General features: G+C 43.8%; 1 protein-coding gene across 1 annotated transcript in view; it reads right to left on the bottom strand.

The window, feature by feature from the left end:
- lrch3 (leucine-rich repeats and calponin homology (CH) domain containing 3) overlaps positions 1-10,035 on the bottom strand; it is a 24,825-nt gene extending 14,790 nt beyond the window's left edge. Inside the window, exons 1-12 of the mRNA XM_020621844.1 lie at positions 9,667-10,035; positions 7,993-8,137; positions 6,589-6,715; positions 5,797-5,902; positions 4,857-4,993; positions 4,649-4,758; positions 3,427-3,520; positions 2,699-2,816; positions 992-1,137; positions 481-536; positions 190-235; positions 3-82 (exon numbers count right to left, since the gene is read on the bottom strand). Coding sequence (XP_020477500.1) covers positions 3-82; positions 190-235; positions 481-536; positions 992-1,137; positions 2,699-2,816; positions 3,427-3,520; positions 4,649-4,758; positions 4,857-4,993; positions 5,797-5,902; positions 6,589-6,715; positions 7,993-8,137; positions 9,667-9,925 — 1,424 coding nt within the window. The 5' untranslated portion in view covers positions 9,926-10,035. The remainder of the gene's footprint in view (positions 1-2; positions 83-189; positions 236-480; positions 537-991; positions 1,138-2,698; positions 2,817-3,426; positions 3,521-4,648; positions 4,759-4,856; positions 4,994-5,796; positions 5,903-6,588; positions 6,716-7,992; positions 8,138-9,666) is intronic.
- Between the last annotated feature and the right edge of the window lie 2,003 nt (positions 10,036-12,038).

Genomic DNA, 12,038 nt, shown 5'->3' with positions numbered 1-12,038 from the left:
GCTCCTCCTCGTACCTCAGAGCAGCAAGCTGAGCCTCCCTCCTCATCCTCTCCACCCCCGCTGGACCTGCAATACCTCCTCTCTGTGGGGGAGACAGGAACAGTAGACTGTAGCTGATGGTTTAAGTCCTGAACTGTCCTGCGTTCAGCAGCTGAGGGTGTTTAATCAGACACTAGGACAAGGTGTTACCTGATTCTGGGTGGTAGGCGGTGCTGTGACACCATCGATCACACTCCTGAGAGACAGACAGCATGTTAGACAGCACACAGGTGGTGCTCTGCGAGTGTTTAATTCTGGTTTCTTGTATGGCTGTACATGCGAGAACATTTCTGCACTGTGGGGACATGTTGTCCGGTCCTCACCCCTTCAAAGGGCTGTTTGAGGGTTCACATTTGGTTTCAGGGTTCAGGTTAGAACTAGGTTATGTTAGAGTAAGCTTATGTTAATGAAGCTCTTCACAACTATAGGAACAAAGTGTACCTGTTGTGTCTCCTTGTGTCTTCTGTCCGAGACATGTTGGTTTTGACCGGAGAACCCTGCACACACAGGAAGTCACTCAGCACTTTAGAAAATAAAATGCTTCCAAGAGTGCTGAGACAGGACACTAAGCTGAGAAAATTTTCCCAGCATGCATTGAGGACAAGAGTCACATTTGAACAGGGGATGAGGGAAAATTAGAGAGATTGGAAGGAACTAACAGGAAGCAGAGTTTAGAGGTCAGTCAGAGGCTGGTTTAGAGGGGACGCCTGTACAGGTGCTACCTTGGCTGTTCGGGAGCAACTGTGCAGCAGTCAAAGTCACAGGAAGTGCTGCTGTCTGCTGTTAACAGTTTTCATGTCAGAAAATATCTTTTGTTTGACAGTCAAAGCCGTGAATCAGTGCTGCCTGGCTGATGGAAAAAAAACACCACCACCTGTCCTGCTTCCAGCCAATCAGAGAGCAGCTTTTAGAATCTGACCATGTGACCTGAGCTGACAGACACATTTCTTACCTCTCTGGTGATACGCCTCTCGATATAGGCCATGAACGGAGAGCTCAGGCTGGTGCCGTCCCCCCCTCCACCCCCACCACTCCTCCCCTCCTCTTCCTCCTCCCCCACACAGCTGTCTATGAAGTCGATCTGCTCCAGCTCCACATCTGGTGAGCACAGACAGGAGACACTGTAACAGAAAGCCACTAAGACAGATCAGCAGTGAACTGACCTATGTGACAACATGGAGCCAACATTAGTAAACAGCTTGAAACTCAAATTAATAATAATGGTAGGAAGAGGAGGAGGAAGAGGGAGCATAGAGCGAAGAAGCAGGCTGCATCAGTGGCACATCCTACAAGTCCTGTGTGACAGTGACAATGGAAAAGTGGGAATCTTTAGACACTTCATGATTCCATTTGAATACGATTCAGAGGACTGCAACACAATGATAAAATGATTTTCTATGCATCTTTTTTATACAGGACTTTTTCCTCGCTGTAGGATTACTTGGTATGTTCAAAGCAAATTATTTGTAATGATCCATATTTAATTTCCTTCCAATAACTTTCATCAATAAAACAAATAGAACAGATGTAGCGAGTCAATTGGAAGGTTAAATATGCCAACACTGAACCAACAGGAAAAGAAAAGTACACCTGTAGCAAGGTACTACTAGCAGCATTCTTGTAGTAAATTACAGTTGAGAGCAAAAGTTGGCATCCCCTTAATTTGAAATGGCAACAAGAGTAAACTGTATCCAGTGATGTTTTTCAGGCTTCTCCACACAGACGAGGGGTCGTTGACTGAAACCTGAGCTTTTAGCTTTTCGGAGTAGCTCCTCTTTGCTGCTCTGATCTCCCTTGACAGTGTGTTCCTGGCCTGGCTGTACAGGATCCTGTCCCCACGTCTGTAGGCCTCCTCTTCAGCACGACAAAGCTGCTGGAGTCTTACTGTGAACCAGGGCTTGTTGCTGTATGTGCAGAAGGTCTTGGTGGGCACACACATCCTCACAAAAGCTGACGTACGATGTCACAGTGTCACTCAGTTCATCCAGGTCTGTAGACACAGCCTCAATACATTGACTGCAGTTACTACACATGACATTCGCACACATAGCAAGAAAAACGCTAACCAATTTTGCGTGAAGTAAAATAAATGCTTGAAGAGCCAATAAAGCTACATCCACACTTATCTCTCCTGCCTTTGTTGTTTTGACTTGTAGACTACCAGCGAAACATTTACATTATAGATAACGCAGAGCAACATCACGTCTCGCCTGTGGTGCGGAATGCCGGCCTGCTGTCTGGCAGAAACTGGTGGCTGTGATGGAGCTAAATCATCAGCTGCATTTCCCATCACTGTGACTGTGTGCAAAGGAAATATTAGAGGCAGCGTGACTGCACACAGAGTCGGAGGAAGGATGCAGTTAGAATTCACCCGGGGCCCCCTGACGTGAAGACGAGTCGATGTGAGAAGACCATGTTTCAGCTCAAGTGAAACACTGCCACAGACATGGTCTGATGCTAGCTACACAGACGTGCATAGGTGGGATTTGGATGTTCAAAATAAACAAACACTAACCTCTGCTGAATGTCAGCAAAAAACAGGAGGCATTTCACATGTTGACAAAGCAGACAACTCGATTTCACTCCTAGTCCTAAAATTATTAGCAGATAGTGAGGACTGATCCCCAGCTCTGAGATGCAGAAGCTCTGATGAACTCACATGTCCCATTAGCCAGCAGTGGTCCTCCCCCACCTCCTCGTCCGTCCTCTCGCCTCTGTCTCTGCTCTCTGCTGATCTCAGCCACTCTCTGCGGTAGCTCCGACAGCTCCTCTGTGGGCTGCAGACATGTAAGCACAGAGGACAGGAAGTGAGGTCACACACAGGAAGGAAGCACAGAGAGAAGACATGTTTGGGGGGGGGTCAGTAGTGGTTTAACAAGCCCTTGTCTACTTCCCTGTCTCCAGGTTCAGTGCTCTTCCCACCCTGTGAACACTCAGGTGGATGTCTGAGAGAAGTCCTGGACTAATCGACCAGTCGCTGCAGCTTTAGAGAAACCAACAGCGGCAGCAGCTCTGTGCGAGCAACACAAACTGAACCTATGGTCAGACAGTGGTCTGGTGTTTTACACATCACAGCCACAGCATTCAACTGAACCAAACATCTGAATCCACACAGACCAACCATCTACATCTCAGCAGAAAAAGTAGTTTTTAGACAGAATACGAATTCTGTTGGGGAAAAAAAAATTTGTGGAGCAACACTATATATATAAGTGACAGTGAAAGAAAAAGAATTTGGGTGTAGGCCCTGTAAGACCAACATAGCATCACTACACAGCTGTTGGAGGACCCGTGGTCTTGAGTCTAGCTTTGGTAGAGCCTGACAGCAGGTGCTGATGGGAAGTGAAGGAGGGCATGTTAAACCATGACTGTGTCTGAGTGTCCAACCTCGTTCCCAGACCACCTCTTGTCTCCACTGTCGACACTGTTGAAGCCTGAATCCAAGGCTCCATATGGACGGCCAGGGTACAGCTCATCAACACTGACAGATACAGAGACGAGGGATATTTCAGTGATGGTAAGACACAGCCCCCACAAAACTGCACAGCTTCAGTCACACAGTAAACAGACCCGAGTGACTCTGTCATCAATGACAGAACGACACACAGACATTTACTGCCATGTTTGCTGACTGTTAAATCTGTGAGAACAGCATCTTACAGTCTATGGTATTCAGTTTAGAGTGGTGCAGAACAGAGAAAAACAGCCAACACATTTGACATTAATGTGTTCAGCTGCATCAGGTTTCTGATGCAGAGGTTAAACAGGACTCAAAGTATTTTTGCATGTTGATTTTCACTCATTCTCCAGCAGCAATCAGCTGCACTCATGGTCAAACCTTCCACATTCATCACTGACTGCATCAAGATTATGTAAATTCACAAACTGAATCGTCAGTGACACGTCAAACTTCATTGTATAATATGAAGTAGATATCATGAGACAAGAGCTCAGTAAAACTCTATGTGGCAGGGACATTTAAAAGTGGATTTTGTGACCAGCAGCCATAAATTTATCAGATACCCACAGAAGTGCTGAAGAAGCACTTAAGTGTGGACATAAAAAATAGTAATAGAATTGATGAGTTTAAACATAAATATAAAGGTATGTGTCAATCAAGATATATGCAAGAACAGGCTCAATGATTAATTAGATGGACTATTGTGGGTGTGGTGTACATTTTGTAATAATTCTTTAGTATATTACTTGTGTGATGTAAGAATGTTAACACTGTTATAATCTTTTTTTAGTATAATACGTGTGTGTGTGTAGGAATGAATCATTTACTGCTTGCAAACCAATGATGGTAAGATGATGTCATGGGGTAGGACTGGATAAGTCTGACTTCTTCCTACTCCATTCAAGCATGTACTAGGTATAAGCAAATTGATATTGGATTATGTGTAAAAGTGTGTGTTGTCATATCAACTGTTTTTACATGCTTGAAAGAATAAATCAAATCAAATCAAGCACAACCTGTTTTTGTCTAGTGTTACTACTGTCATGTAATTAATCGACTGTGATAATGGTTGTTAACATTCCGTCAGCTCTGACTACTGTTTCACAGAGCAGCAGGGTGTGTGTGTCCGAGTAGTGGATGAGTTCAGACCAGGAGCTGAAGGTCAGAGGTCGTCGGTCATAGTCTGGGAGATCAGGGGTCATCTTACTGGCCTCCAGGTTCAGGTACTTAAATATGTGGACTTTCCCTTTAATGCAGATCTACACAGAGGAAACAGAAGACAGTGCTGTGGTAAACGTGACTGTCTGTGGTCACAGGCAGGAGCCTCTAGCTGGACACCGATGATGTCACTTCCTACCTGTGCAGGTGGGGTCTGCAGAGGGTTGTTGTCAAGAATGATGGTCTGCAGCTGTGCAAGTTGTCGGTAACAGAGGGGGATGGAGGTCACTTTGTTACAGGAGAAATCCAGACGCACCAGAGGGAGCTCGGCCAGCTCTGAACGTACACAGACACATTCACTCACAACTTGCAGTGAGTCCACTGGTGTCAGTGAATTTTCTGCACAGCCACAGTGGCCGTGTCCACATCCCAGCTGTAGTTTCCCTCCCAGTGACCCAGACATGGTGTGTCCACAGCAGTGTGAACAGACCAGATGTCCTCAGACCAGATCTGGGCCACCTGCCTATGTGCTCCTAGACCCGATTCCTCTCCAACCTCTGACTGTGCAGCGCTGTCAGAATGGTCAAATCACAATCCATGTGGTTGTTTTAACGTCTCCTCCTCTGCACATATGGCCTGTCGTCATCATTCAGCATCGGCCCCTCACAGACCGGTAACAATAAACATGGAGGACAGCGACGGGGTCAGTGGAGAGACCAGGCCGTTTCACATGTGGTGGAAATTTATGGAGAAGCTTCTGATCAGGCCAAACTGGAAGGAACATATTGTAACCCAGTGGTTTGGGAGGAAACTGGGCCATTTGACCATCGCACACACCACCTGGTTGTTATTCTTGTGTGCCCCTGGCTCACATTTCATATCTGTGCATGTGTGGCAGCTGAGGAGCCGGGTACACGGCACTGACACACACGAACGGGAAGCAGCGACACAACAAGGTCAGAGCTGAGCATTAAGGACTGAGATGTGGACACAGCTTGAGTTATTCTGTCTAGTCAAGTTTATTCTCACAGCAGGTGTGTGTGTGTCTGCAGAGCAACACAAATCACTCACAATCCAGCTTCACATGTAAGGATCAAAGTGGTTTCACCCTGTTCTGTGTGTGTGTTACTGTAGGTCACCTGGGGGCAGTCTGACAAGGTGGTTCCTCCTGATGTTCAGGTCGCGCAGCATCTCCAGCCGACTCACCTGAGACGGTAAAGTCTGGATCTCATTACAGCTCACATCCTGCAGGGGGCAGTGCACACAACCAGCAATAACTGGTTATCAATAAGACAAAAAGTAGTGATCCTTCACATATTCATAAAATCAAAACAGGGCTCTAATTCTACTTATAGTCGCAGTTTGCCTGCAGGATTCATTTAACTGACTGACAACAATTTTTACTGTTAGTAAATTTGTGAGTTATTTTCATGATTAATTGATTATTTGTTTGGTTTGTAAAAACACAGAAAAGAGAAAAAAAAGTGATTTCACCCCCAAAATCCTAAAAATCACATGAGATGAAGAAAGTTACAACAGCATAAAAATTTCAAAAATTACTGATGTTTAACTTTGTCATTCAACTAATCAATTAATAGACCAAGCATTGCAGCTCTCAAGGCATTTTCAGCAAATGAATGACCTGAAAAACCAAAGTTTTTCCTCACATCGACCACAGTGATGGAAGAGGTGCTTAGATCCTTTACTGAAGTAAAAGAAGATATACCACAGTGTACAAACACTCTATTATGAGTAAAAGTCCTGCATCCAAAATATTACTTCAGGAAAAGTAAAAAAATATTAGTATCAAAATACACTTGAATTATCAACAGTAAAAGTAATCATTATGCAAATGGTACATTTCACACTGATGCATATGATATGATAAAATATCTGACTGATAGTTTGAGGAACAAGTGAATGAGGCAGACCAGTTCGGTGAGGTGCCTCAGCTGTCCCAGTTCTTCTGGCAGAGAAACCAGTTTGTTGTTGCAGGCAATCAAAACCTTGAGGGGAAGACTGCAGACGACCGCAGGGAGCACAGATAGCTGGTTTCGACTGGACACACACAAAACAGATGAGTCAAAACACAGCGTTACAGCACCTCCTCATCTGAACCATCAGTCTGCTGTTATTCCACGTTTTTATTGTTATCATCAAATCTCACGTTAAGACTTGCATCGTTAAAAACACCTCAGAAATAGTTTTAAAAAGACTCCGCAATTTCCTGAAACAGCTGCTCATGGTAGTTCTCGAATCTCGGTGCCTGCAGTCCACATGTTGAAATGTCCTTGGGCAAGACACTGAACCCCCCCGTTGCCCCCGATGGTTAGAGCCATCAGTTGAGTTGGCGCCGCAGATGGCTGCCATTGGTTCTGTACTGGAAACAAATTCCTTGTGTGTAACATACTTGGCCAAATAAAGGTGATTATCCTTATAAACTAGAGCAGGGGTCTCCAACACCTTCAGAGAATACTGAATATAAAAGTGTGTATTTAAGAGAGATTATATCGATATCGATATTGGCAAGGGTTAGACATATGCTGGACGTCGAATTATGGGGTAGGACTGGATAAGTCTGACTTCTTCCTACTCCATTCAAACATGTATTAGGTGTAAGCAAACTGATTTTGAATTAGTATTGGTTGGATATGTGTAATCATGTGTGTTATTGTCATTTGATCATTGTTCTGTTCTGTTCTGTCTGCATGTTTGAAAGAATCAATCAATCAATCAATCAATCAATCAATCAATGTCACCAATAATAATAATAATTATTAATAATACATTTGCTATTCCCTTGTTTACAGCGTGTCACAGGGCGGACAAACCCAGTACCCCACAAACCCACATTAGAAACATTTTCCTGTGTTTACAGGAGGCCGCAGCTGTTGGCTGTGCAATTTTTTTTTAAGTTTATGCATACACAATACACAGTGATGCTAATAGTTATTTGTGGTTTTAAAACCTTAAATGCATAATTTCCTTAAGTTTAAGTACTTTTTGAATATGTTCAACACATTAACAGTACCGTAATAATACTGCTGTGATCATTTTGGTCACTATAATCATAATGTTTAATTTATATAGTGTTATATCTCTATTAGTTACATGGTTTAGTGACATTTTGATACAATGTGAATAAATGACAGCAGTAATCTAAGACATGAGCAGCTTCCAGAGGAGCAACAGGGCAGCTCTGTGCCACAGGGGGAACAGGGAATTAGTGGGAAACATTCATTCAGTGTTGGTCTGAGTGTGTGTGGGGATCTGGTAATGGTAGTGTGTGTGTGTGTGTGTGTGTGTGTGTGTGTGTGGGTGTGCGCATGTGCTACCTGAGGTTCAGGTAGGTGAGGGCCTGCAGGTTGAGCAGACTGTCTGGTAGTGACCTGAGACAGTTCTGGTACAGGTTCAGACTCTCCAGAGACACAAAGAGACAGACGTCCAGAGGCAGCTCTGGCAGACGGTTTCGAGACAGATCTGAGCACAGACACAGCTGATGTTACATTACACCACATTTATTGCATAGTTATCAAACAGGTTTAAAATACAAGATCAATCAGTTTGTGTGTATTACTAAACATGCATGTACTTAGTACATTCATGTATACATCTGCTGACATAAACAAACAGCTGAGCACACAAAGGAAATGGTCATATCTGAAGAGCTGGAAACTGAATTTTGCTTCCTTTTTTATTTACTCAAAACAATTAATCAAAGTAGTTGCTGATTAATTTTCTGTCCCATGACTGCTTTATTACTTGACTAACTGTACAGTGAAGTAAATGCAGGCAGGAAGACAGAGAACTGAGCAATAAATGCAGCGCACTGCGTGTCTAACACATCCTGTTCACTTAGCAGTAACTAAAAATAAAAGAGTACAATAATTCCCTCTCATGTGTGGTAGACTGTAAAGTATCTCAAGCTTGTATGTAACTGCATCGCTACCTATCCATCCATGAGGAGCATGACCGCTTGCTAAGCACGTGATCCAGGGGTCCACAGGTAACCTCTTTAGCTACGTTTGTTTTGCCAGCCCGTTGATCTCGAGTGGGCGGGGCAGCGTTTCATTCACTCCTGCCTCATTATCTTATCAAACACACTGAACAAAACAGGTGTGTGCTTACTTTTACTATCTAACGTAAGAAATTCGGGGTGAGGGCTGTTACTGGACGGTGGTGACCCTGAATCCGGGACTGGTCGATTGGACGCGTTTCATCCCGGTCCGTGCTATTGACGGCTAAATAAACCAGCTAACTTTAGCTAAATGAACTAGCCGAGTGCTCGCGATAGTAACTCCGCTCTGTCATTTTTATCTTACACTGTCTACGAACACTTCTGTAGCGGAGGTAGCATGCTAGCTGGCTAAAGTACCCATCAATAACCGCCTCTTCCACTAAGGAAACTCAGAGGTGTAATGACATAAACTGTAACCCAAAACACTGTGTCCCCCCGCCTCTCCCCGGTGAGTTTTTACCTCACTTTCACACCGGAAAAAGAAATAAATCGCAGTCTGTGGATCGTTTAGCAACAATTCGATATCTTGAAAACACTGAAAATGTGAGTGTTTTTATTTAACCACGCTAAGAGCTGCTAACTAGCTAAAGTTACCTAACGCTACGTTCACTTTGGCTTCTGCTAATGAGTGGATCATGTTGTAAACTCGAAATAATTAGTTGTGGTCATCAAGTCTACAAAAGACCTTAAGAAATAAATAAGACATAATTTAGTCTACTGATCTTCTGTCTGTAGTCTTTATTGACAGCGTTTCGCCTAACAATACAAACAGAAACAGTGGAATCACGACAGGGGAACATTTTTAGGGGATACATTATTCGTCAAAACACCAACCCTGACTGTTTTCCCATTCCAGACTCCAGACCAACTAAAGATGGACTTTTATTTCCTTCGCCGTAAAGTCCAATCAAGGATCTCTAAGTGACTTTAAACGACCCTACAGAGACCTGCCCTGCTCCCGTGTAACGTCCACGGTCTCTGACTCACTCACCGGCCCTGGTGGTGTCCGTCAGGTCGTGGTTGGCGGCGCTCCGGGGAAACTCCTTCAGCTTCCTGCCGCTGAGGTTCAGACACCCGGTGGCCGAGGCTTCGTCCAGCGCGCGGTCCAGAGAACGGTTCCAGGGCGCCGGACCCGCCGGTCCCAGTCCGTTATTATTCCCCACTAGAACATTCCTCGTGCTGCTGCCGCCTCCGACCGTGAAGTTGAGTCCGGTGTTGTCCGCAGACCCCAACAACACCGAGGCCGCCATTACACACTCCGGCTGTTAGCTCTCCGTGCTAACGGCTAACTCTCCCACCCTAAACTCCAATGGGAGCATGCGCAAAGCGGCGTCAGGGCGGATAGGACTGGACAGCAGATTATTAGTTTTTATTAACCAAACACATAGTACTGCCGCAGTGTGTCTATGTACTGTAAGTGCAATAATACAGTGTGTATATATTGTAAGTTTCGCAACACTGCGTATATATACTGTATAATATACTGTACATTGGGTGTAGCTTTATAACACCGTAGGTAAGCTATATTAATACTCTGTACTAAAATCTGTGTGTAACCCTACTAATACTACATACACTATAATACTCAGTGTGCTATAATACTAAATGTCCAATAACAGCACTGATATCGTGAATAAAATTTTAAAACAAAAAACGTCATTATTATTGTTATTATTATTACAATCATTTGAACACAATATAAAAAGTTATCACAAATTACAGTAGAATAATAAACCCCACATAATTATTTATTTTCACTGTTCTTATTTGATCTTTGTATATAACAGTGCAAACTCTTCTATAAATAAATAAATGTTATTTAAGTGGGAGTTACTTACAGTTACAAGAAAAGGTAATGCCACTGTTTACAATTTCCTGATTTTCTGCATAAATTGGTCATGAAATGCGATCTGATTTTCACCAAAGTCACAAATATTAACAAACACAATAGTTCTAAGCCGATAAAACACGAACAGTCATGATCTTTCATGTCTTTATTTGGCACAACCATTGAACTTACAAAGTGATGGTGAAAAAAGTAATGTAACACCAGGCTTCTGATGTCACTAAAGGTCAGCTGGAGTCAGGTGTTAGCAAACCTGGAGGCCAATCAATGAAACAAGAATGGAGGAGTTTTTTAGAATGAATTGGACTTATAAAAACACTCAGTGTGTTGTGTGTCAGTGCCAGTGTGCTGTTCACAAGCAGCATCAGCTGATGTGAACCGGGCCTTGTGAAAAACAGATCTCAGAAGACCTACGACCAAGAGTTGTTGGTTTGCATGTAGCTGGGTAGGAACAGGGTCACCTCACTGACTTTAGATATTCATCAGTCCACAGTCAGACATACTGTCTATAAACAGAGATGATGTGGTGCTGTGGCTACTCCTTAGAAGTGGGCTCCCAGCTGGGATCACTCCACAGGAGCAGAACGTTTAGTGAGGTAAAAAAAGAGCCCTAGAGTACCAGCTAGAGACTTAAGGATTCATTAGAGTTGGTTAACATCTCTGTTCATCAGTCATCCATATGCAAAATCCTGAACAGGCATGTTCATGCCTCACACAAGGGAGGAATTGGGTAGAGCAGTCGTTTCCCAACCGGAAGGTTGGAAGTTCGAATCTTGGGGCCTGCAGTGCACACGTTGAAGTGTCCTTGGGCAAGGCACTGACCCCGAAGTCGCCCATGATGGTGGCACACATGCAGCGGCCCGGGGCCCTCGGCTCCAAACAAAATTTCGGTGTATGTGTTACAATAAAAGAGGATTCTTCTTCTTCTCTTACCATGGCAGGACACCACAGAGGACACCTCTCTCTGCAACTGGGTGCTGGACTTTCTAACAGGGAGGCCACAAAATGTGCGGGTTGGCAGTAACATCTCCAAGACCATCACGCTGAGCACAGGGTGTGTGTTCAGCCCATTGCTCTTTGTTGACCCACGACTGTGTCCCAACCTATAGCACCAACCACATTGTCAAGTTTGTGGATGACACGACTGTAGTTGGCCTCATTACCAACAATGATGAGGCCAACTACAGGGGTGAGGATGTTTTAAACCATTTGTCATACTGTCACAATAATATTCTGGAGAATAAGTATGGAATGCATTTTAGGTGTAAAAATTATCAAATGCATTACATACCAGCCTACAAAATATCCAACATGTGACAAAGTACAGAGCAGAAAACACTTCAGTAACTTTAGTTGGTAGTAACTTGGCAACAAAGTGTACTAAATTTGTTAAATTGTGTGAAAGATTGTAATCCCCACACCAGCCACTACTGCATACTGTATGTATTCACTGACTCCACTTTGTTTATTACTGACTGTCCTTGAATTTGAGCAGGTGGATTTAGAAACATTGTAAA

The sequence above is a fragment of the Monopterus albus genome, unplaced genomic scaffold (assembly GCF_001952655.1).
Source record: "Monopterus albus unplaced genomic scaffold, M_albus_1.0 scaffold268.1, whole genome shotgun sequence".
Lineage (NCBI taxonomy): Eukaryota > Metazoa > Chordata > Actinopteri > Synbranchiformes > Synbranchidae > Monopterus > Monopterus albus.
Note: the sequence above shows the minus strand (reverse complement) of the source record. Positions and strands in the feature narration are given on the sequence as shown.